Below are 22,285 nucleotides of genomic sequence, written 5' to 3'. Positions count from 1 at the left end.
TCACAACAGCAGAAAAGAGGGAGAGCAGACATTTTAAGAGACAAAATAAAAGGTACTGAATAAGTTGAAGGGAAGGTTGAATTGGCTTGCCTGTCCCGCGAGTGGTTAAAGACCCTGATCTGTCCATGACGGTAGATGAACTTTGAAATCTGGTATGGCTTTAGGGAGATGTGAAATGGAGACCAAGTTTCTTGTCGTTCAAACAGCTCTGGGTGATTACACACCTGGGTAAGAAAAGGAGGATGTCAGCTGCTTGGGTGGGGAAAAAAACAGAAATATAGTCATATGCAGCATTTTCCAGCCCAATGTTTGGAAAAATTGCTCACTCAAACGATGGAACTGGTGAGCATACAACTGCTTGATAGAGCGTCCATCTTAGTTTAGATACCAGATAATATCATTTCTCAACCATGTTACCTCTATTGCCTCTTCTTCCCCAGGTGAATGATTTCTTCAGTGATGAATGGGGATCCAACTAGCAGACACATGCACTGTATGGCAGGGGCTCTGCTTTATTGCATATATTATAACTGCTGGTCTCAAGTTATACTGCATCAGGGCATAACTTAGGGCTGCATGCAATCAACCCAGCCCAGGTTAGGAAGTATTTTTTGCTATGGTGTTTCCAAGATGGCTGATGATTATACATTTTTTGCTGATCTTACCTTCCTGAACTGCATGACTAGATTCATGAGGCTACTAGTGGTATTCTGTGCTTGTTGGGTAGTGCCCATGGAGGACTGCAGCAGGTCATCAATAGAGATTTTGTTCTTTAGAGCTTGGTACAGCATCTTCTGCCTGGTGGTCTGCTGGCAGTACATGAGAATCTCAATCTGCAAAACAGTAATGGGATTATAGTCCTAGTCTGTCCCTAAACAGAGCAATACCAGAACAAGATTCAGTAAATATAACCCTTGTAGGATCATATCATAGGAAAAGCACATAACTATCTGAGAAAAATACACAGGCAACTGCCATTATACCTGTAATTCAATGATCCAGGACCTGCCACAGAAAGCACTTCCTAATTGAGAACCCTGTCTTGGAAGGCTGCAAGGAATCAGAAGAGAAGCCAAGAACAGGGAGTGTGTGTATGTGTGTGTGTGGGGGGGTGGTATTCAAAGGTATTTTAGGCACCTAGTGGATTTTTAATGGTGCCTAGGCACGTAATTCCCATTGATTTGAGGTGCCTTTGAATATCCTGCTATGTGCCTATCTGCATCTTTAGGCACCTTTGAAAATGTGGCCCAGGGCCGGTACTATGGTAAAGTCATGTCACCAAGCAGGTGTTCTCAACCAGAGGTCACAAATCAGATGCCAATCATCATGATCACCCTGGCCATCCCATATTACCATATGAGGGGTGGTGTTCGGTATGGAAAAGGCACTGTCAAAGCAAAGAAGAATCCCTTAAGCCCTTGTTTGCTTCATCAATGTCTCCAGCAAGTCCCTGTCACTCCCCCAGCTCTGACCCAGTGTGGAGAACATTCTGAGGAAGTGAGAGACATCACAGAGAAGAAGGAATGGGACCCATGGATCCAGGCCCTACACAGCTCCACCTGCCAATTCCATTTAGTAAAAGGAGGGTGTATGAACTCTGGAGAATACTGTAGCTCTGTAGTGGCTCCACAGCTACTCCATGGGATGGGGGAGATGAATTCCCTTCTGTGCTGAACTCCTAGCAGCTTAGTTACTCTGGATGTGTACTGGGACCAGGAGTAGTCCCTTAGTAAACTAAGGGTACGTCTTCACTTACCGGAGGGTCCGGCGGCAGGCAACCGATGTTCTGGGATCGATTTATCGCGTCTGGTTAAGACGCTATAAATCGATCCCGGAAGTGCTCGCCGTCGACGCCGGTACTCCAGCTCGCCGAGAGGAGTACGCGGCATCGACGGGGGAGCCTGCCTGCCGCGTCTGGACCCTCAGTAAGTTCGGACTAAGGTACTTCGAATTCAGCTACGTTATTAACGTAGCTGAATTTGCGTACCTTAGTCCAAAGTGGGGGCTTAGTGGGGACCAGGCCTAAGGCTTGGCCTACATTAAGTAAAGGCAAACTAGCTACATCACTCATGGGTGTGAAAAATCCACTCTCCTGAAAAATATAGTTAAGCCAACCTAACGCCCAACGTAGACAATTCTAGGTTAATGGAAAAAATTTTCTGTTGACCTAGCTATCAGCTCTCAGGGAAGTGGATTACCTATACCAATGGGAGAACCGCTCCCATCGGCATAGGTAGTGCCTATACTTGAAATACTACAGCAGCGCAGCTGCAGCATTTCAGGTGTAGACAAGACCTAAAAGTTGGTCTATACACAAACTTGCACCAAAATAACTAAATCAATTGTAACTAACACCTTTTGTTATTTTGGGACAAGGCTGTGTGGGGATACTAGTTTCTGTTTAAGAATGCACCATATTGACAGGTTTTTGTTTGTTTGTTTTTTTAAATGGACTGGCTGTTCATATACAGTGCTGACTTATTTTCAGCTACTAAACCGCATTAAAAGAAACTAGAGACTATATCTAATGATTCCCTGTGATGGGGGTGTTCACCCCCACACAAGGTTAAAATAGGACAATCAACCTTATAGGCTGCACCTGGAAGACAGCAAGAGACTGATAAAGGCTAGTTGATGACGTTCTGCTGGGAAGGAGCAGGCTGAGCCTGCATACAGGGATGAAGCTGAGAACAGAAGGGGGCTGTAGGGGAAGTAGTCTGCAGTCACTCCTTGCGTGAAGGAAGGTTTGTTTGGGGCTACGGAGTTTGGATTGATGGAAGTAGTCTACAGTTATGCCCTGGGGGAGGTAGTCTGAGCTGGTAAACTGCGATGGCAGAAGACAGAAAAGAGAAGTAGGAAGTCGTCCAGGGAAGTAGCAACAGATCCTGTGAGTAAGCAGACAGCAGTTACAGGACACAGGGTGCTGGGGCTGGAACCGGAACCCAGAGTAGCAAGCAAACATGGAGAAAGGGCCTGGGGCCTGGCCTTGGACCGGAAAATTGTCTACAATGGCATGCGGACAGCTGAGCCAGCAGCACTCTGTGATACCCCAGAAGGGGAGGACATATAGTGACCTGGTTGGAGGGCCAAACCACAAAGGAGGAGCACTGCAAGTCCTGGAGAGTGAGAGGGGGACACGGTGTGAACAACTGTTGGAAGGAGGGCACCAGATATGAATGGAGCTAATCCCCACAAATGGCCACAATGAGGCACCCCAACAGTGAGTGAAGCACATTCCCTACTATCACTTTTCTATGTAGTCAATTGCTATAATTAACACAGTGATATTATGTAATTGGGAATGGTGGGATGGCATCCACAAGACAACCTCTGTATTTGTATCGACACTATGAAAAATGTTGAGAACCTCTGCTCTAAGGTGTATCAAATCATTGCAGTTTTACTTAGGAGCATTTTCAAAGGAAGAGAAAGAGGTGGTGGGGAGACAGGCAATGAGGAAGGGAAATTACAGAGCATTAAAAACAAGGAATATTCAACATTATTATTTTTTTTTTTTAAAGAAAGACACTAGGTAATTCTCTCATCGTTGAGAGGATCTTGCCTTTAGTGCTCTGTGGAGCTCTTGTTTCTTCTAGACATTTCAATGCTGTATTAGTCCCCTTCAGTTCATGTACTGACTTTTCCATTAGCTTACTTGGGTTTAAGGATTGTTTGTTTACAAATCTTCAGATTAATGGTTTTACTTGTAGAAGAGGAGGTAATTAATGGGCTCTTGTAAGTTCTCCAGTTTAATACAGGTGTGATCTAATACGAATGTGCTAGCAAAAGTGAAAGCTATGTGAATGGGTGATGTTTTCTGACCTTTCAGTCAGCTGTAGATAAACAGATCCACATATGAATTTATATGAACTAAAAACCTGAGAAGGGAAGCACAAAAAGTAAGCCAGATGCAGAGCTTGCTTTCCAAATTATTTTGTTTCGCACCTTGTCTGACAGCTCATTTTCCACATCCTTCTTGATTCTTCTCAACATGAAAGGCTTCAGGATCATGTGCAAGCGGGACAGCTGGTCTGAAATGCCAGGGAGAAAACATGATTACTGCCCCAATGGCCAGAAATATACCATGTCCAGTTGCTTCTCAAACCCTTCTTGCACACCCAGTTCCCTTCAAGCATGTCACAGGACTGATCTGTTTGTACTGAAATTGGTTCTTTTATAAGCACATTGAGACAGGCTGATAACTCCACAAATCTCTAAATCTCTCCATCAGGCAATGCATTTCTATAGCATAGTATGTATTACAATCCGATGAGCAGAACTCTGTGGACATACAATTAGCATCTAATTTCTATTAAAAGGTGAGGACAATACTTGATCATGCAGCTCATTCAGTACTATTAGGATATAAAGCTAGTCATCATTAACAGTTGGCTAATTTCTCCCAGAGTCAGAATTGAACCAACACAGTGCTAAAGGGCACTGTGCTATTGCAGATGTGCAGTCTTTTGGATGAGATGTAAAACCAAAGTTCAGACCCTTCATTGATAATTAAAGAACTCATGGCACTTTCCATAAAAGTAAGGGTTTAACTCTGATATTCTGGCACAATTCAAAATCATGTAGTTCTATAGTTATATTCTGCCAACCTAAATTCCCCCCAGTTTGTTGTATATTGCGCTTCTCTTGTGTAGCATTACTGAAATAGAATAGTTGTCTTTTCACTAAAAAGGTGGCTGCTATTCAGTGGTCAGTGGTACAATCTCTGTACCATACACATAGCCTATAAAACACTTAGGGAGTCCTTCATGATAAATGCTATTAAATGTATAATATTTTAAATATCATCCCTCGTTCATTTAGAATAGGTGAGCAAATGGAGACAGCAAACATGAGGCAAATCTGATTCACTCTGAGTAGCTTTTATTTCTATATAAGAAGCAATATGTCTCTATCTCTGACAACCTCTGTCGTGCAGAACTCCCAGACCAAACGACAATCAATCAAAGCCATTTCACTCGCTGCTCTGTATCAGAACGGGAGATTCCCCATATGCAACTGCTAGAGTTGAAGTGAATCCATAGGTAGCTAGAGCAGGCGAATTGGAAACTGAGGGCTACTGTGCTTAGTACTCACTCTCATCAATGGCAGATTTGTTCTCTGCATGGCTCTCTATGTCCTTAGAAAACCATTCGTTGAACTCCTCATGTGAATCAAATAGCGTTGGCATGATAAAGTGCAGCAGAGCCCACAGCTATAAAGGAGTGGCAAAGAGACAGTGAATCAGTGAAAGCTATCCCCATTGTAGACCGGATGATCATGAATCTCAACCTATTGCAGAGCATTATGGGCCAAGTCACATCAAATGATAGTGTGTTCTGCCAAGCTCAGCAGACTATATTAGTGGTGGTCTCATCTTCCTTTCACAATGGACAGAAGCCAGATATGTGCAACTTTTCAAACCAATGTCAGAGCGTGGTTCCAAGTAAAGAGCAATAACTTCACCATGCTGAAGAAAATGGCACAGACGTCACATTTTCTCATCGCATGATTTAGGGATGACTGAGTATCAGCAACCTTCAAACGTACTTCTTCCCTAATGAGTATAATATAGCCAAATTATCCCTTTTGAAGCTGATCTCAGGGATTTCTCACAGCGTGGTATGGAGACAAACCCCCATGTATACACCTGAGCACATAGGAGTACCACAATTCTTTCACTATTTGTTATGTCTTTGGATAAATTACTCTTTTGATCAAAAATCAGCTCTTGCTGGCCTCCTGCTTACCTCAGCCATGGTGTTCTGGATGGGGGTCCCAGTCAACAAAAGTCGATTTCGGCATTGGAATTGTAGTAGGATTTTCCAGCGGACACTGACCAACAAAAATGTTTAAAGAAAAATGAAACACAATAGAAACAGTAAGAAAGGAGAGCAATTACATTTACATTTTAGAACCAACCATTTTTCAGACCCATTCCTGGCATGATTTTCTTTAAGAGGGCACTGGGTAATATTGACAAGAGTCACTCTCCTTTTGCCCCATTGGGAGATTTGGTTCTTATCGGAGGTCATAAAGAGATTAGCACTGTTTATCTTACATACAACAGGTGTATTTTTATTTACTTTGTAACATGTCAATATTTAACTACCAGTAAAGACCAGTCACTAGAGTATTCATCCCCTCAAGATAGCAAATAGGTACCCCAAGTAAATGGTGACATACACTTTTTGCACTGTTACAAAATTAAATTTATAGGCCATTATGTAAGGGGAGTTGAATTCTATGTTACAGTCCTCTTAGAATAGGAAATTCCTAAAGAGTGCTGAAGAGGCTAGCTCATGAATGTGCATGAGCCTGGCTCTGGGGCTGTCAAACATTTAGAAAAGAAGCACCGAAATATGAGTGACAGTTTTGGGAGAAAAAGTTAGGAAGAAGCAATTAAAGAAGAAAAGACAGACAGCACCTTACTAAAGAAATAAACAATAGACAGGAGCTGAGAACAGACAGGAACCACTATGGGCATCAACCTTATAATGAGGAAGCCTGGATAAGGTTGCTGGGCTACACTGCAATCTGCAGGTTTTGTGGGGCCCTGATTCCCAATTGGGGCCTTTAGGTGCTACTACAATACACATAAATAATGCTGTATTTAACGGATATATGTTAGCATTATATGGCTATTAATGAACACAGACCACTCAGTATCTAAGAATGTCTTTGCTGGTGGCTGAGGTCAAGGACTGGTACAAGTATTTCTCACCATTTTTTGCCTCAACCCCCTCCCCACCCCCACTTCTATCCTACAGTTACTTTGTAATTACACTTTGCATGTTTCGTACATATGACCAAATACCAAGGCATTCAAATCCATGGAGATGGAGCCATATAAACCTCCCTCAGTACAGTCAGGTATTTAGAAAGGTAGCTTTTACTTATAAATGGTAACTTCCTTCCATCAAAATCTTCACATACAATAAGCTCAAGAATGTGAATACTAAGTTCCCCAAAGGTATGCAGTTACGTGGACTGGGGTAGCAGCCTACTAGTTTAATTTTTGCACATAGTAGACTGTTGTGCTGAAGTGTTCAGCACTAACTTGATCTTTATTACTTTTGGGAAGGGAAAGAACAGTGCCTTGCCCTCCTCCTAGTTGACATTAGAACATGTTAATCCTTCTTCAGTAAAAATGACTGTTGTAATGGGACCTTGAGAGGGGGAAGGGAGAAACTGAGGTTCCCTGCTGGGTGTCTTAAAAACATGTGCATAATAAAATGCAATGCCATAAGGATTCTTTACTTTTCTGCCAGTTCCTAAGACAATTTAACCTTTCTTTCACATTTTAACTCATCAACTCATGTATTCTTAGAGTTTTCCTACTCTCTTTTCTGTACCAACTCAAAAGATTCCTGAGCAAAAGAGGATTTTGTTTCTGCTACAAGTATTACCTGGAGCTACTCTTGAGTGCCTGTGCCTCATCCAGCACCATATACTGCCACTTCACTCGCTGGAAATACTTCACATCCTGGACCACCAGCTGATAACTAGTGATCACCACATGGAAAGGTGCATCCTGAGTGTACAATGTCTTCTATAACCACAAAAAAGAAAGACACATATCTGGAACATGTAAACACATTGGAATGAAGAGTTTGTTCATCTGTACGGGGGTCTCATACTTCCATTTAATAATCTTCTATCACCATTATACTTTCCTTTCCCTTATTTGGAATCTTTTTCTAAAAAAATGAGTTGGGTTATTAAAGCAGCATAGCAATAATGCCAGACCCTGAAGTCCTCTGCTTTATTTGCAGAATGCAGTAACTGTGATTGAATTCTAGTATGCCCTACATTGTTACACCCTATATTGTTATCCAGAACGGGGCAATCCTTTCACTTTATTTATACAAATAAAAAAAGTGAAGCAGACGGGGATGAGAAGATAGAACTCTATATTTACTCATTCTTTTGCTTTGTAGAACATATCAGCAGTTTCTGTTTTACTCTGTACAAGCAGAAGTGAGGGTAAAAGGACAGGGACACCGATGTTACCTGACTCCAGAATTTCCTGATCACTTTTCTGTCATGGGGATTTCCCCAATATGGTAGCACCTAGAAAAAGTCAAAAGTACAAAAGTTATTTTCAAATACTGATATACCTGAACTAAAACTATAAATGTCATGTTCTCCATAGTAAACCAAAATAAACCTCAGAGAGTGGCACACCCCACCACCAAAACAACCAAAGGGAAATCACCAAAGAGGGTCTTTCCTAACCCAGAGAAAATATGAAAGCATTTAAATATATTTAAGGAACAGAATCTTCCAAACAAAAGCCTCAAGCAGTTTAGTTCCCCAAGGAGAAACTGCTAAGAGAATCCCCTTAATAGCCCCAAAGCAGCTGTGGCCTTTTCCAGTCAGACCTTCCAAGAAAATAATACGGATATTCTTTCAGTTCACTGCAGAAAGAAGTTTGCCCATGGCTGCTAGCCAATTTAGCAACTTACTCTTGGACATCCCTGAATGACCAGTGGTTCCCTTAGTATTTAATTCCCCTCTTCACTGATACAATTGTTTTTGTACTACAAGGCTATGCCTCAATACTTTACTATGGGCTAAAAGTCAAGTAATCCCTACTGGACTGCCGCAGGGAAGAAATAAAGGAGCAAGCACAACAGCCACAGATTTCTCTTAATTCTTTTATAACTCAGAATCCTGCTGAGCTATTTCCCATGTACGGAGATCTGACCTCAGCAGTTAGCTCCACAGCAATTCAGAGTAACTAGCTACTGCCATCTGTTGTCTGATATGGGAACTGCACAGAACTGGTATTGAGCATAAAAGGATGCTGGTTTCTGAGGCACAGAACAAACAAAACCACATATACAACTCTCCCTAAACAGCTTTTATCACCTTAGCTGCCTTATATGCTACACCGGGGCGGGAAAACTTTTTGGCCTGAGGGCCGCATCAGGTTTCCAAAATTGTATGGAGGGCCAGTTAGGGGAGGCTGTGTCTCCCCAAACAGCCAGGCGTGGCCCAGTCCCCGCCTCCTATCCGACCCCACCGCTTCTCGCCCGGGTCAGGCCGAGGCTCTGCAACTGCACTGCCCGGCCACCCAGAGCATTGCGCTGGCGGCGTGGCGCGCTGAGGCTGCGGGGGAGGGGGACAGCAAGGGAGGCCCGGGGGCTAGCCTCCTGGGCCAGGAGCTATGGGGCCGGGCAGGAGGGTGCCGCGGGCCAGATGTGTCCCACAGGCCGTAGTTTGCCCACCTCTGTGCTATACTCTCTGTTTTAGCAGTATCTTCCTTCAAATAAGATGACCCACACTGGGCATGATACTGCAAATGTGGCCTAATCAGTGATTTGCATAACAAGCTACTCAATATAAGCCAACAATTTTTAGCACTGCTGCACACTGGACCAACAATTTAAATATTAGTTCAAATAGTACTCCCAGATCCCTCCTTTACAATATTAACACTAGGCATTCAGACTATTAATTTGGAAGTCATTTGTTCTCAAGCGCACCACTTTACACCTAGACACCTTACATTTTATTCTTTCCTTTTTTTTTTTTTTTTAATAAAGAACTGCACTTACATTTATTGTTTTCTACTCAGCCTCTTGCTACTGGAGAATACTGGTTACTTAAAAATATTTGATAATGACTCAGATATTTGATCTATAATCTTCTATTGCCTGCAGGTGTAACTCATAGCTACCTGGTGCTTCATCTATCTGTTTTATTCACATACTTCCTTAGCACTCAGTGATACTCCGACTGTGGCTCTTGAGCTGCAAGGGGCTCTTTAATGTGTCTCCCGCATCTCTTTGTAGCTCAATATATATACACACACACTAAATATTTCCCTTGCATGGTGTCAAGTATCAGGGGGTAGCCATGTTAGTCTGTATCTACAAAAACAACAAGGAGTCTGGTGGCACCTTAAAGACTAACAGATTTGTCTTTGTGGACCCAACCACATCAGCCACACCATCAGGGGCTCATTCACCTGCACATCCACTAATGTCATATATGCCATCATGTGCCAGCAATGCCCCTCTGCCATGTACATTGGCCAAACCGGACAGTCCCTCCGCAAAAGAATAAATGGACACAAATCAGACATCAGGAATGGTAACATACAAAAGCCAGTAAGTGAACACTTCAATCTCCCTGGTCATTCTATTACAGATTTAAAAGTCACTATCATTGAACAAAAAAACTTCAGAAACAGACTTCAAAGAGAAACAGCAGAACTAAAATTCATTTGCAAATTCAACACCATTAATCTGGGCTTGAATAGGGACTGGGAGTGGCTGGCTCACTACAGAAGCAGCTTTTCCTCTCCTGGAATTGACACCTCCTCATCTATTATTGGGAGTGGACTACATCCACCCTGATTGAATTGGCCCTGTCAACACTGGTTCTCCACTTGTGAAGTAACTCCCTGCTCTCCATGTGTCAGTATATAATGTCTGCATCTGTAACTTTCACTCTATGCATCCGAAGAAGTGAGGTTTTAACTCACGAAAGCTTATGCCCAAATAAATCTGTTAGTCTTTAAGGTGCCACCAGACTCCTTGTTGTTTAAATATTTCCCGTCATTCACACTATGATGGCTCTTTTGAGTAATGCTGATCGCTCATTTGGCTCCGTCAATAATCTCATTTTCCTCCAATTTATCTTTTGCAAGAGTCAAATATTCTTCATGGATGTACTGTTAATAGTTTATTTTGCGGCAGTTCCTTATTTCTCATATTTTTCATCCTCCAATACATTTAAAGAACTTATTTATTTTATCTTAATACATGCAACTATTTGTGCTTCATTACTCTCCTTGCTTTCTGAATAGTGTTTACAATCCTGTTCATTTTTTTTATTTTCGCTTAACGATGCTGAAGTTTTTCCTCCCTCTAAATTTTTAGAGCTGATTCAGTTCACAATTAAACCATCTGTCATTCAGACCCAGATTTTGAACAACCCACAACAAAGCACTAATCCTACAGATAATGCAGAAGATTCAGAAATCACTCTCTTGCCTGACATTGCGGCACAATCATAACTGTGTCATCTCCATGGCTATGCCACTGCAGAATCTAAATGCTTTGCTGATAAGGTGCTCTTTTAGAAACATCTGCCCCAAAATGAAAATAATGGAATTCAAGTGAGAGATACTCAAGTTCTGAATAATAGAATGTTCCAGAAGAGGTGGTCAGGGACAAGATCACAGAATCATGTCCCTCACATCCTCTCAAACTATCAAGCTAATCAGATTATCTAGATGTGACAAAGAGCTGAAGGGAGTGAGGAAGTTGGTTTTCTGAGCCAAAAGGAATAGTTTCCTGAATATGCTTGTTACCTTAAATCTAGGAACGAATCTGGCAAACTCCTGATGCCAGTTGTTGAGTGTAGAGGCAGGTGAAATAATTAAAAAAGGTCCCCAGATGTTCTCTCTCTGATATAGGAAGAAAAAAAAATCAATTGAGGGAAACAGAAACAGTTTCATGCAGCATTATGATTAATTAAGGACAAGGCTGCACAAGAGAGGAAAGTATACAGATCATAATAAAGCTTCCTACCAACACAGCAGGGTGATGCACAGCTAGATTCAGCAGATTAAACATTTAGCATGGCCTCCTTTCAAATCCACAATATTGCTCTGCAAACACCCACTGGATGTGTGAATACTAAATTCAAACCGTGGCCTGTTTCTCACTTCCTGCAAATTGCTATTTGCTCACTGCTACTGACACTTACCCAGGGCTCAATGCCTCTGCCACTTTGGCAAGCAAAAGATCTAAGGTGGCGTGGAAACCTGAGCTTCCTCACATAGCAGCACATTCACGCTGGTGAACAAGGAATTCTAGGCCTACTGACACAGGGTCCAATCATGAGCTGGCCTACAGTGTAGGCTTCCAGAATCACAACTCACAACACAATGGGGAGAGCAGCCTCTCAGGGGAGTTAGTTTCCTTTCCACACAGGTGGGCAGGAAGGGGATGAAGCTTTGGCTCCATATGCACTTCCAACATGCTGGCCACCAATGCAGCAAAACTGGCATGGAAGGGGAATTAATCTGCACCAGGAAGAAGGATGGTGCATCTTACTTCCTTCATGGTCAAAGTGGGAAAACAAGGACCAAACTGCCTCTCGGTCACAATTCTGTTCTTGCTCTCCTCCTAGGGCAGTACAGCTACATACTGCTCCCTATATAGTACAGGTTTCAGAGTGGTAGCCGTGTTAGTCTGTATCAGCAAAAAGAACAAGGAGTACTTGTGGCACCTTAAAGACTAAAATTTATTTGGGCATAAGCTTTCGTAGCTAAAACCCACTTCATTGGATGCATGCAGTGGAAAATACAGTAGGAAGATATATATACACAGAGAACATGAAAAAAATGAGTGTTGCCATACCGACTCTAACGAGACTAATCAATTAAGGTGGGCTATTATCAGCAGAAGAAAAAAAAACTTTTGAAGTGATAATCAGGATGGCCCATTTCAAACAGTTGACAAGAAGGTGTGACTAACAGTAGGGGGAAAATTAGCATGGGGAAATAGTTTTTACTTTGTATAATGACCCATCCACTCCCAGTCTTTATTCAAGCCTAATTTAATGGTGTCCAGTTTGCAAATTAATTCCAATTCTGCAGTTTCTCGCTGGAGTCTATTTCTGAAGTTTTTTTGTTGGAGAATTGCGACTTTTAGGTCTGTAATTGAGTGACCAGGGAGACTGTTTGAAATGGGCTGTCCTGATTATCACTACAAAAGTTTTTTTTTTCCTCCTGCTGATAATAGCCCACCTTAATTGATTAGTCTCGTTAGAGTTGGTATGGCAACACCCATTTTTCATGTTCTATGTGTGTGTGTGTGTGTGTGTGTGTGTATGTGTATGTGTGTATATATATATCTTCCTATTGTATTTTCCACTGAATGCATCCAGTGAAGTGGGTTTTAGCCCACGAAAGCTTATGCCCAAATAAATTTGTTAGTCTCTAAGGTGCCACAAGTACGCCTTGTTCTTTTTCCTATATAGTACAGATTGCAAGGTGACAATCTAGCATGCAGTGCAATTCTATGCACATACGTAAAGGTGCAGGCTAGTTTGGGTGCACCTCTCATGTAAAGAGAGAAGCACAGAAGACAGATTTACTATGCTCCTTACTGCAAAGAACAGTGGGAAGTAGGAATTCTTGCTTACTGACTCAAAAAGCAGAACTCAAGTTGCCCTCCTACTGATGTGTTCATGTCTTAAAAATCAATGGACAGACAAAACTGCATCAGGTTCTCTCCCTGGGTCTTTATCCTTTCTTCTTATAAAAGACTTCAGCTTCAATCAAAGGGAGTTGCTCTCTGGATGCCAAGTGCGTGCAATTCAGTATACATATTCTCTTTTTAAAGTTGCATCTTTAGAAGGATATGCACACTTAAAGAAAATGCTGCATCAGGCATCCATCTTAAGGCATTCAATTAATCAACTAGAACCCAGTTCAATCACATTAAGTATGTCTTCCATCAGGTATATGGGTCACAAAGAATCCACTTACCTCAGCCAGATGTGCTAGCAGAGCAATACTCTGGACTGTTTTACCCAGGCCCATTTCATCTGCAAGAATTCCATTGATGCCCTGCAAAAAACCCACATGTGAATACCTCTACCTCACTTTTCCATAACATGTAGGGCTATCAGAACACATGCCACCGAAGTGACCAAAGTGAGGTCAGGCAGTCCTATTTATAATAGGGTTACCATCCGTCCGTATTTCCCCGGACATGTCCGACTTTTGCGTCTCTAAATAGCCGTCCGGGAGGAATTGGTAACAAGGTTAAAATGTCCGGGGTTTTTTTCTCCCTCGCCTCCCTCCCTCCCTTCCATGCAGAGTGCGGCTGCTGATTGGGCGGCTGAGCCAATTGACCCACTCCCATTGGCCTACAGCAGCCAGAACCCTCCCCTGGTCCCCCCTCCCTCTGTCTGCAGCCCTGTGTAACACACAAACCGACCCACCAGACAGCGTGTTTTGCAAACACGTGGAGCCAGAATGGTAAGGGGAGTCGGGGGGGGGGGCAGTCAGGGAGCGGGGGAGTGTTGGATGGGTCCCTGGCCTCCACCTGCCACCCCCGCCTCCATGCATTCCCCCCCGCCCCCTTGTCTGCTTGTACTGCCAGAGCCAGCAGCAACTGCTGTCTGCTGCCCCCGGGTCCTAGTGCCCCCATCCACTAATGGGAAGACAGGCTGCCCTTACCCTGCCCTTCCACCCTAGCCCTGAGCCTCTCCAACGCCCCAAACCCCTCAGCCCCAGCCCTCATCCCCCGACACCCTAATCCTCTACTCCATCCCTGAGCCCCCTCCTGCATCATGAACCCCTCATCCTCAGACCCACAGCCCTCACCCCTGCATCCTCTCCTATCCCCAAACTCCCTCCCAAATCCCCTACCCCCTTCCCAAACACACCCTCCTGCCCTCAAACTCCCTCCCAAAGCCTGCACCCCCTCCCTTTGCACCATCTCCCACCCCCAAACTCCATCCCAGAGCCTGCACCCCTCCTGCACACCCACCCCCTGCCCCAACCCAGAGCCTGCACCCAGCACCCAAACTCTATCCCAGAACCTACACCCTGCATCCCTCCTGCACCCTAATCCCCAGCCCAGGACCTGCACCCCAGACCTCCTCCCCCCACCCAACCCCCCTCCCAGAGCCTTAGGCAGGTGATGGGGGGGTTCTGGGCATCACCAAAATTTCTACAACCCTGTCACCCATGCGAGTGGATAAGGGTCAGGGCAGTCAGGGGACAGGTAGGGTCCTGGGAGGGCAGTTAGGGTGGGGGGTTCTCGGCAGGGGGCAGTCAGGGGACAAGAAGCAGGGGGGGTTGGGGATCTGAGGGGGGCAGTCAGGGGGTGGGAAGTGGGAGGGAGTGGATGGGGCGGGGGCGGAGCTAGAGTGAGGCTCCCCCCCCCAGTGTCCTCTTTTTGATTGTGGAAATATGGTAACCCTAATTTATAATCAATATGAAACCTCCTACATCATCTTCCCCCAGTGATTCTATGAATTGATAACCTCTCCCCCCTTCCACCTCTTCAGCCATTTCCCGACCTGATTTTTTTCCTCAACATGCTTGCAATTTGCAATCTAATTTAAAGCATGTTTGTGTTCAAATGCAAGGCTGTCTCCAGTTTACAGACTGACCTAGGCATTAAATAAAGAATGACAATGTGCATAAACTCCCCATTGTTCAGTCTAGTTTTGGTGAGTGTGCATAAATATGCAAATGAAAAAATCTAGAGGCCAATACCACATGCAATTTTATCTTATTAGTTCTTAGAGAAGTCAGGGATACTTGTTTGGTGGACTACACAATATTCTTTTCACTTCTGTAGAAAGATAGGCAGTATATATATACGAGGGACGAGGACTGAAGAGTTTCTACACCTCATAAAAGATCTTTTGATCAGGAATAGAGACCAGGGGCCAAATGTACTCCTAGTGTAACTGCATTGGCTACCATGAAATTATACCAGGATTGAATTTGTCCCTGGAAGTGTAAATGGCTGCAAAAAGCACTAGCATACCTGCTCATACAGGTTGGCCAGCCAATTCATGCCTTTCAACTGGTACCCCTTCAGTTTACCATTGAAAATGGTAGGCTGTGGAATGTCCTCTCCAGCCCGAATAGATGGGTTTGCTAGGCTGTAGCTCTCTCCGAAGCCAGTGCCAGACTTGTTAGCAGCCCGTAGAGCAGCTGCCCGACTCTCCTTTGCATCTTCATCAAATGACCTAGTCTAAACAAGGGGAAAATTTGGGTAAGATATAGGATGCAAGCTAATACAAGAAATTCATTGGGAAATGGTCTCTCATCCTTCACATGCTAACACACATGGTCCCCTTCAAAGCAATGGATAACATGGCTGTCCCTGTAGCTTGATTATACAAATTTATTTTCATCCAATCCTCTGCCCTCCAGTTTCCCAGATGTTTACAAACGAACAGGGCAACAATCAAATTAAAAGAAGCTTAGAATCCATCATTAAAATAGGTGACTTAAAAGAAGATCACTATTCTATTCTAGTGCCTCTTCAATTTACTCCACTTCCCCTTCCACCTCAAGCACCCAAGCAATACACACCCGGGCCTGGTGAATCTGGTAAGCATCTTCTGCGTTCTTCAGAGCCTGGGCCTTGTAGTAGTTACTATCTGAAAAGAATATCACCACATTAAAACACATCTGTTAACCACATTATAGTACCACCTCAAATTAAGACATGGATAAATTCCAATGTTTTACAGAAGGGCTTCTTCACATAATATTCCAAGCACAGAAGTCCCTAGTATATAGTAACCATCATCTCCAATGGTTCCTATGGCCTGCTGGAATTTTGTTTTTAGCCTTACCATAATCCTCCTGGGTAATGTTGACCACGACCCCTCCACCAATATCAATCTGCCTTTGGGTAGAGCTGTCTTCCAGCTTGCGCAGGATTTCTTCCTGTATTCCATCATGTCCAATATCTCGTTTGCGACTCATGAAATGGGCATATAACTCAGTCTGGGTGATCAGGAAATTAAGTTTTCGCTGCTGTCTCTTAGCCTGAGACAAGGCAATTTACAAAATAAAAAAATAAAAATAAAAAAAAAGGAGGGTGGGGGGAAATGAAATTAGGTTTAATGTTTAAAGAAGAGAAAAAGACAAAGACATGCAAGCAAGTTATACATTGCAACCTTTTTTAACCCTGTTACATATAAACAATCTAAATGTTTATACTGCACTCATCACCATGGTATCAGAGTGCTGGAATACTGGTTGCACACTAACACTCATCATACAAATACCTACACTGAAATGTACAGCGGTTATGAGCTCAGAGTTTCTCATAGCACAGTAAGCCATAACCAGGAACACCAATACCTGGGGAAAAGCAGCATAGCAATTTTCTTTGCAATGTAAAAATTAGGTAGGAGTGTCCAGGTGGCTGAAAAACTGCATATCCAACTAAAAGTTTTCATACATGTTTAAGTCACACTAATTAACTCTGTGGTAATTGTCTTACCATTCACTCACACAAGAGAATAATGATGGAGCTAACAAACAAAATGCACCTTCAGGTAAAACAGCACCAGAGTGAGAAGTTAGGAATGAGGCAGAATGCTCAGTGTTCAACAAGATTCTGTTGTATAAATTCAATTTTTTAGATCTGGCTATACAACTGCTATGGTAAAGCTAGTGTATTAATACAAAACAGCAGAAAGGCTTCACAAAATGCTTGGGGGATGGGATGGATGCAGAATACACTATAAATAAAGGCATGATTTGATCTGAACACATGACTGGGAATCAGGAACTCCAGAGTTCTAATTCTAGCTCTGTCACTGACTTCCTTTGTAATTTAGGGCAGACTGATTTATTTCTATGTCCCAGGTTCCTTCACCTGCAAGTAAGGATGAGGAGAACATAAATCCTCACAAAACTCCTGTAAAATAGCTAATTTTGCCTGAATTCATCCTCAAAGTGCTCCTGGGGTACTCCCTGAGAGGGTCATGTGATTGCTTTGTGAACCCTTTGCAATGGCATCACAAAGACAAAGGGACCACAGGACAATTATCAATTGGGTCCTCGATTGCTCTTATGTGTTCTGAAGATAAATTCCATATGTTTTATTATGCTCTATACATAACTTAAGATAAAATAAACCTAACACACCAGTGAATTGAAAAATAGCCTGATTTCTGAACTTGAGGAAGAACTTAGAGTTACAATCACTAAAAGATCATCCTCTAGAAATAGAGAGCACTGAGCACTATGTGCAAGTCAGACACACTACATCTCACTAGTCACACCCTCTTTAACCAACATTATGGTCTGTAGCTGTAATTCTTGCAGTTTGAAGGTTCTGGATATAGCTAATTTGTCAGAGGATTCTAGTAAATCCTTTTAAAATAGAGTGGAAGAAAATGTCTGGAAGATCATTGAAAGGAAGAACAGTTGGTGAATTTGATTGTCCAGGTTTAAAGACCTGAACTATTGTGCTTGTTCATGTCTCTTCGGCTCCATGCTCTAGCTCTTGCCAGATTAATTTTCAGGAGTCTATATTTTGGCCCTACCTCTCTCATCTCCTCATCCAGCTTGCGCTGCTCCAAAGCCTCTTTCTCAGCTCGTTTGCGGTGCTCTTTTTCCACCTTCTCATACTTCTTCCAGTAGAGAAGCATTTCCTTGGTGAGGCGACGTGCCCGTGGTAGAGTCTCCTTGCAGTTCTTCTGGGCCTGGATAGCAGCTCGCCGCACCTCCCTCATGCACTGATGGGCCAGCTGGGGTGAAGAGGGAGGGTTCAGGGACAGAGAAAAAAAGATTTAAAATCACCATCACCAAAAGGCAACATTTAGGTGTTGCAAGGTTGCAAATTCCTACAACCAAGGCTGACCCTCCAAAAACCTTTGATGCTGTGCTTATTTATAAAGCTTTTTTTTTTTTTTAGGGGGGGGGGGGGGGGAGAGTTTACAAGAGAAGAAAAGAGCTCCATAAGGCTCCACAGACATATTATCAAACAAAACATTCCTTACAAAACCCAACATTATAAACGTCAAAATTGCATAGTTAAAAGCACTCAAAGGGGATGGTGTCTTCTGGTTAAGGCACTGGAATGGGACTCAGGAGATCTGATTTTGAACAATAGCTCTGCCACGCACTTCTTGCATAACTGTGGGCAAGTTACATGGACCTTGCCCACACCAGACTTTACCCCGTAACATCTCTCACTGTTTCCAAGAGTGAGGCTGCACCCATGATAGCAATAATGTGTTAGTGTAAAGTGGCCATTGGCTTTTTAACTCCGCTGCTGTCCATGCCTACACCTGCTTTACATATGCATTATGATACAGTCTTTAATTACATGATCACATACTATTCCTAAATTATACAGTATATTATCATACAATTATTCCTACATCCTTAGATAAAGGTGTAGCATATTTTATTTTTTCATTTTATTATGCTAACTTCTTTGTCATCATGGTCCAGTAAATCTCTGCTGGCTTAGACATTGTGATAAGGTTTTTTTCCCCCTAATATATATATTTTAATAACATGTAGGAGATATTTTCTTTTCAACCAGCAGCAAAGTCTTCCTTAGGTTCAAGTCAAGGGATAAGGCAGTCAACTATAAAGCCAATTTAGCTACACATGTAGGTGGGCCTACACATAGCAGATATTTTACACAATTATTCTATGTAGTATCCTAAGTCTGAAGTATGTTCTGTAAATAATGCTTACTATGTATTTATCATATAAAGTCTTTCATGGAGTGTCTATCTAGTATCACAAAATGACACATGTAGCTTCTTAATACTGTGTATCTAAGGTTACAGAAAAAGTATATGTTGTTATACTGCATTATTTGAGAATTATGTGAACAAACAGGTAATTAAATGCTGTATTTTAGTGCATATTATATTCATACACACACAAGGGGCAGAGTTAAGGATGCATGTGCAACCTTACCTTGGCATTTCCTGACTTTTGAGAGCTTAGTCCTGAAGCCTTAATTTCTATTAATTGGTGTGTGGGTATGTGTAGTGGGGTGGTTACCCACTCCTGCCCTGAGGGGTTTAAAACAGCCCTGGAAGAGGGCTGTCGAAGGGCAAGATGCCTGGGCTGATTGGGAGGAAGCAGGCTCAGCTGGGGCCACGCCCCAATCAGGGCCCAGCTGGCCCTATAAAGGCTTGAGCCAGGAGCTCAAGCAGACCGTCTCTCTCTGCCTATAGAGAGAGAAGGGCCTGGCTGCAGGGAGCTTAACCAGGTATCTGGAGTGGAGCAGGGCTGGGGAGAGGCCAAGGGAGTCGGGGAGCTCCGGCCTAGGAAAGCCCCAGGCTGCAGGCCTGGTAAGGCCTATTAGGTGCTGGGTTGCAGGGGGCAGCCAGAGGCAGCAGGTCTGAACCCCTTTGCCTATGATAAGTGGCTTACACTGCAGTCCGCCCCAGTGAACGGGGGCTTGATGAAGACTGGTAGTAGCCAAGACTGAGGCCAAGTGTGGATAGTGGGTGGGGGTTCCCCTGGGAGGGGGAAACCCTGAGAGTGAGGGGTTACTGCCAGGGGACAGCCCCCCAGATAACGGGTCACCGGGTCTGGGAGGGACACAGGGGCCAAGCGGTAGCGGGACACTGGCCTGCAGAGGGCGTGCCAATGGCTGGAGAGCTAATTCCCGAGACAACCAGCAGGAGGCGCCGCAGGGGTGAGTCCCGCATGCCTACAGTATGGCTGTGTATTTTGAAGAAAACAGAGCACAGCTTCACTCTCCAGAGCTTTGCAGCTCTGCAGGCTTGCAAAAGGTAGACAACAGCTGCTGTAAATATTGTAATCTCTAACTACTTGTCCACATACCACCAGAACACCCTGTCCCCTGTACTTAAGTAAGCATGCTGGAAAGAACCTGTCTGTTGTAAAGCTCCTAAAATGCATAGGAGATACCACCTCTCTTGCATATTTTATAAATGTACACAGAAAACCCTCCCTCAATCTATTCACACTTTATAAAGTCAGTGGGAGTCCTTCCCCCATCTCAAGTTGAACCTACTGATTCACAGCAATATATTTCACTACACTTCTCACTCGCTAATTAAGTTAGCTATGCACTTGCTTAGGGCTAGTCTACACTGGCAACGCTAAAGCGCTGCCGCGGCAGCGCTTTAACGTGCCTTGTGTGGTCGTGGCACAGCTCAGCAAGGGGCATAGCTCCCAGCGCTGGGGCACTGTTTACATTGGCGCTTTACAACGCTGCAACTTGCTGCGTTCAGGGAGGCGTTTTTTGTAGACAAGCCCTTAGATGTGCACCTCACAATCTCAGAGAAAAATTTTACTGCACATGCTGAGAAAGCCATTATCAAATGCTCTTTAAAAATAACTTTCCGTAGTACAAACAGGGGCACTTCTCATCTGCTGAGCCAAAAGATTTAAGAATATTATTAATAAATTCATTTTGGAACCACTTATTCAGCAATTTGCTCAACCATTAGGCTCTACACACATTTATGCACATGCTTAACTTTACTACCATGAGTAGCCCCATCAATTTCAATGGGATTACTCACAGTAGTAAAGTTAAGCATGTGGATAACTATGTGCAGGATCACATAGTAAAAAAAGTCAAAGTGATCTATAATGGAGTAATTTTATTGTATCAAAGAACAGCGAACTAAAAATTCTCAAAGTAGCTCTTACCACCAAAAATAAAACAGATCCAAATCTCCAAAAATCCATGTTGTTGTTTTTTTAAAGTGCATCTATTGCTTATGAAACATACCACACAAACAGACCTGGAGTGTTAAGATCTCTATCTAAAGGATGGATGTAGAATTGACAATGGCTGTGCAAGTGTTCCCAACACGGCCCTGCCAAAGGGATCCAATTCCAATCTGGAGAGACTACCTGTAATTGTTGGTGATGTGAACATCGGCTCACCAGGGTCCTGATCAAACGCCCATCAAAGTCAATGGGAGGCTTTCAATTTACTTCAGTGACCCTTGGATCAAGCTCAAAGAGCTGGACTGAAATCACCAATAGCAAATAGTCATATTCCTACTTATAAATGGATAAGTTAAAAACTGGAGAGAGAGTGAGAGGATCTGTAATGAAAACAACAAATTATGTGCTACCACAATTGCTATATTAGCAATGGCTTAAAGATACGCCAATGAATTAAGAAGAAACAACAGCAACATGCAAATTTTTTTTGCACAAGATATAATATGCAAACATAAAGCTTGACCACCCTTACCTTTTTGCTATTGGTTAGGAAAAGATTGCGTGCTGAAGCTTTTTGCTTGTATGCCTAAAACAAGACAAAATTTCATATACCCTTTAATTATGGGATTATGGTTTGATAATGTTTTATAGGTAATTATTCGTTTTTAAACACCCATACATGCACAAACTTAAAGCACTATATAACTGCATTACAATACAGTCTTCGATGATATAATCATAAGCATTATGGGGATTTCTGCCTTCCTCCGAAGTATTAGAATGGCTTTCATCCTAGCAACTGGGGGCATACACATGTATTGCAACAGTTAAAGGAATTATGTAAAACAAACTTAAAAAGCAGTGCAATTCAGCTGTCCCACTAACCCTCTTTTCACAATAGGGTCCTTGCTTACTATTTCATGTATAGTTTCAGGCATCCTGGGACTAGGTCCTTTGCCTCTGCAGATGATTCAGTTGGGCACCCCAACCTGTCCCTGAGGCATGTGTGATAAGTGTCATTGTTGGGGAGAGGGCAGAGAATGGTATCTCTTTTGATACATTCTTTGGGTCCAGACACCAGGTGCATTCTTGCTC

General features: G+C 43.1%; 1 protein-coding gene across 1 annotated transcript in view; it reads right to left on the bottom strand.

Moving 5' to 3' along the window:
• Positions 1-22,285, bottom strand: part of INO80 (INO80 complex ATPase subunit) — a 117,122-nt gene that overhangs the window by 59,859 nt on the left and 34,978 nt on the right. Inside the window, exons 8-21 of the mRNA XM_005284688.4 lie at positions 21,723-21,776; positions 18,058-18,261; positions 16,351-16,546; positions 16,085-16,152; positions 15,531-15,740; positions 13,511-13,591; positions 11,324-11,419; positions 8,011-8,070; positions 7,407-7,549; positions 5,748-5,832; positions 5,095-5,212; positions 3,946-4,031; positions 666-833; positions 91-224 (exon numbers count right to left, since the gene is read on the bottom strand). Of these exons, the coding sequence (XP_005284745.2) occupies positions 91-224; positions 666-833; positions 3,946-4,031; positions 5,095-5,212; positions 5,748-5,832; positions 7,407-7,549; positions 8,011-8,070; positions 11,324-11,419; positions 13,511-13,591; positions 15,531-15,740; positions 16,085-16,152; positions 16,351-16,546; positions 18,058-18,261; positions 21,723-21,776 (1,703 nt within the window). The remainder of the gene's footprint in view (positions 1-90; positions 225-665; positions 834-3,945; positions 4,032-5,094; positions 5,213-5,747; positions 5,833-7,406; positions 7,550-8,010; positions 8,071-11,323; positions 11,420-13,510; positions 13,592-15,530; positions 15,741-16,084; positions 16,153-16,350; positions 16,547-18,057; positions 18,262-21,722; positions 21,777-22,285) is intronic.

The sequence above is a fragment of the Chrysemys picta genome, chromosome 4, assembly GCF_011386835.1.
Source record: "Chrysemys picta bellii isolate R12L10 chromosome 4, ASM1138683v2, whole genome shotgun sequence".
NCBI lineage: Eukaryota > Metazoa > Chordata > Testudines > Emydidae > Chrysemys > Chrysemys picta.
Note: the sequence above shows the minus strand (reverse complement) of the source record. Positions and strands in the feature narration are given on the sequence as shown.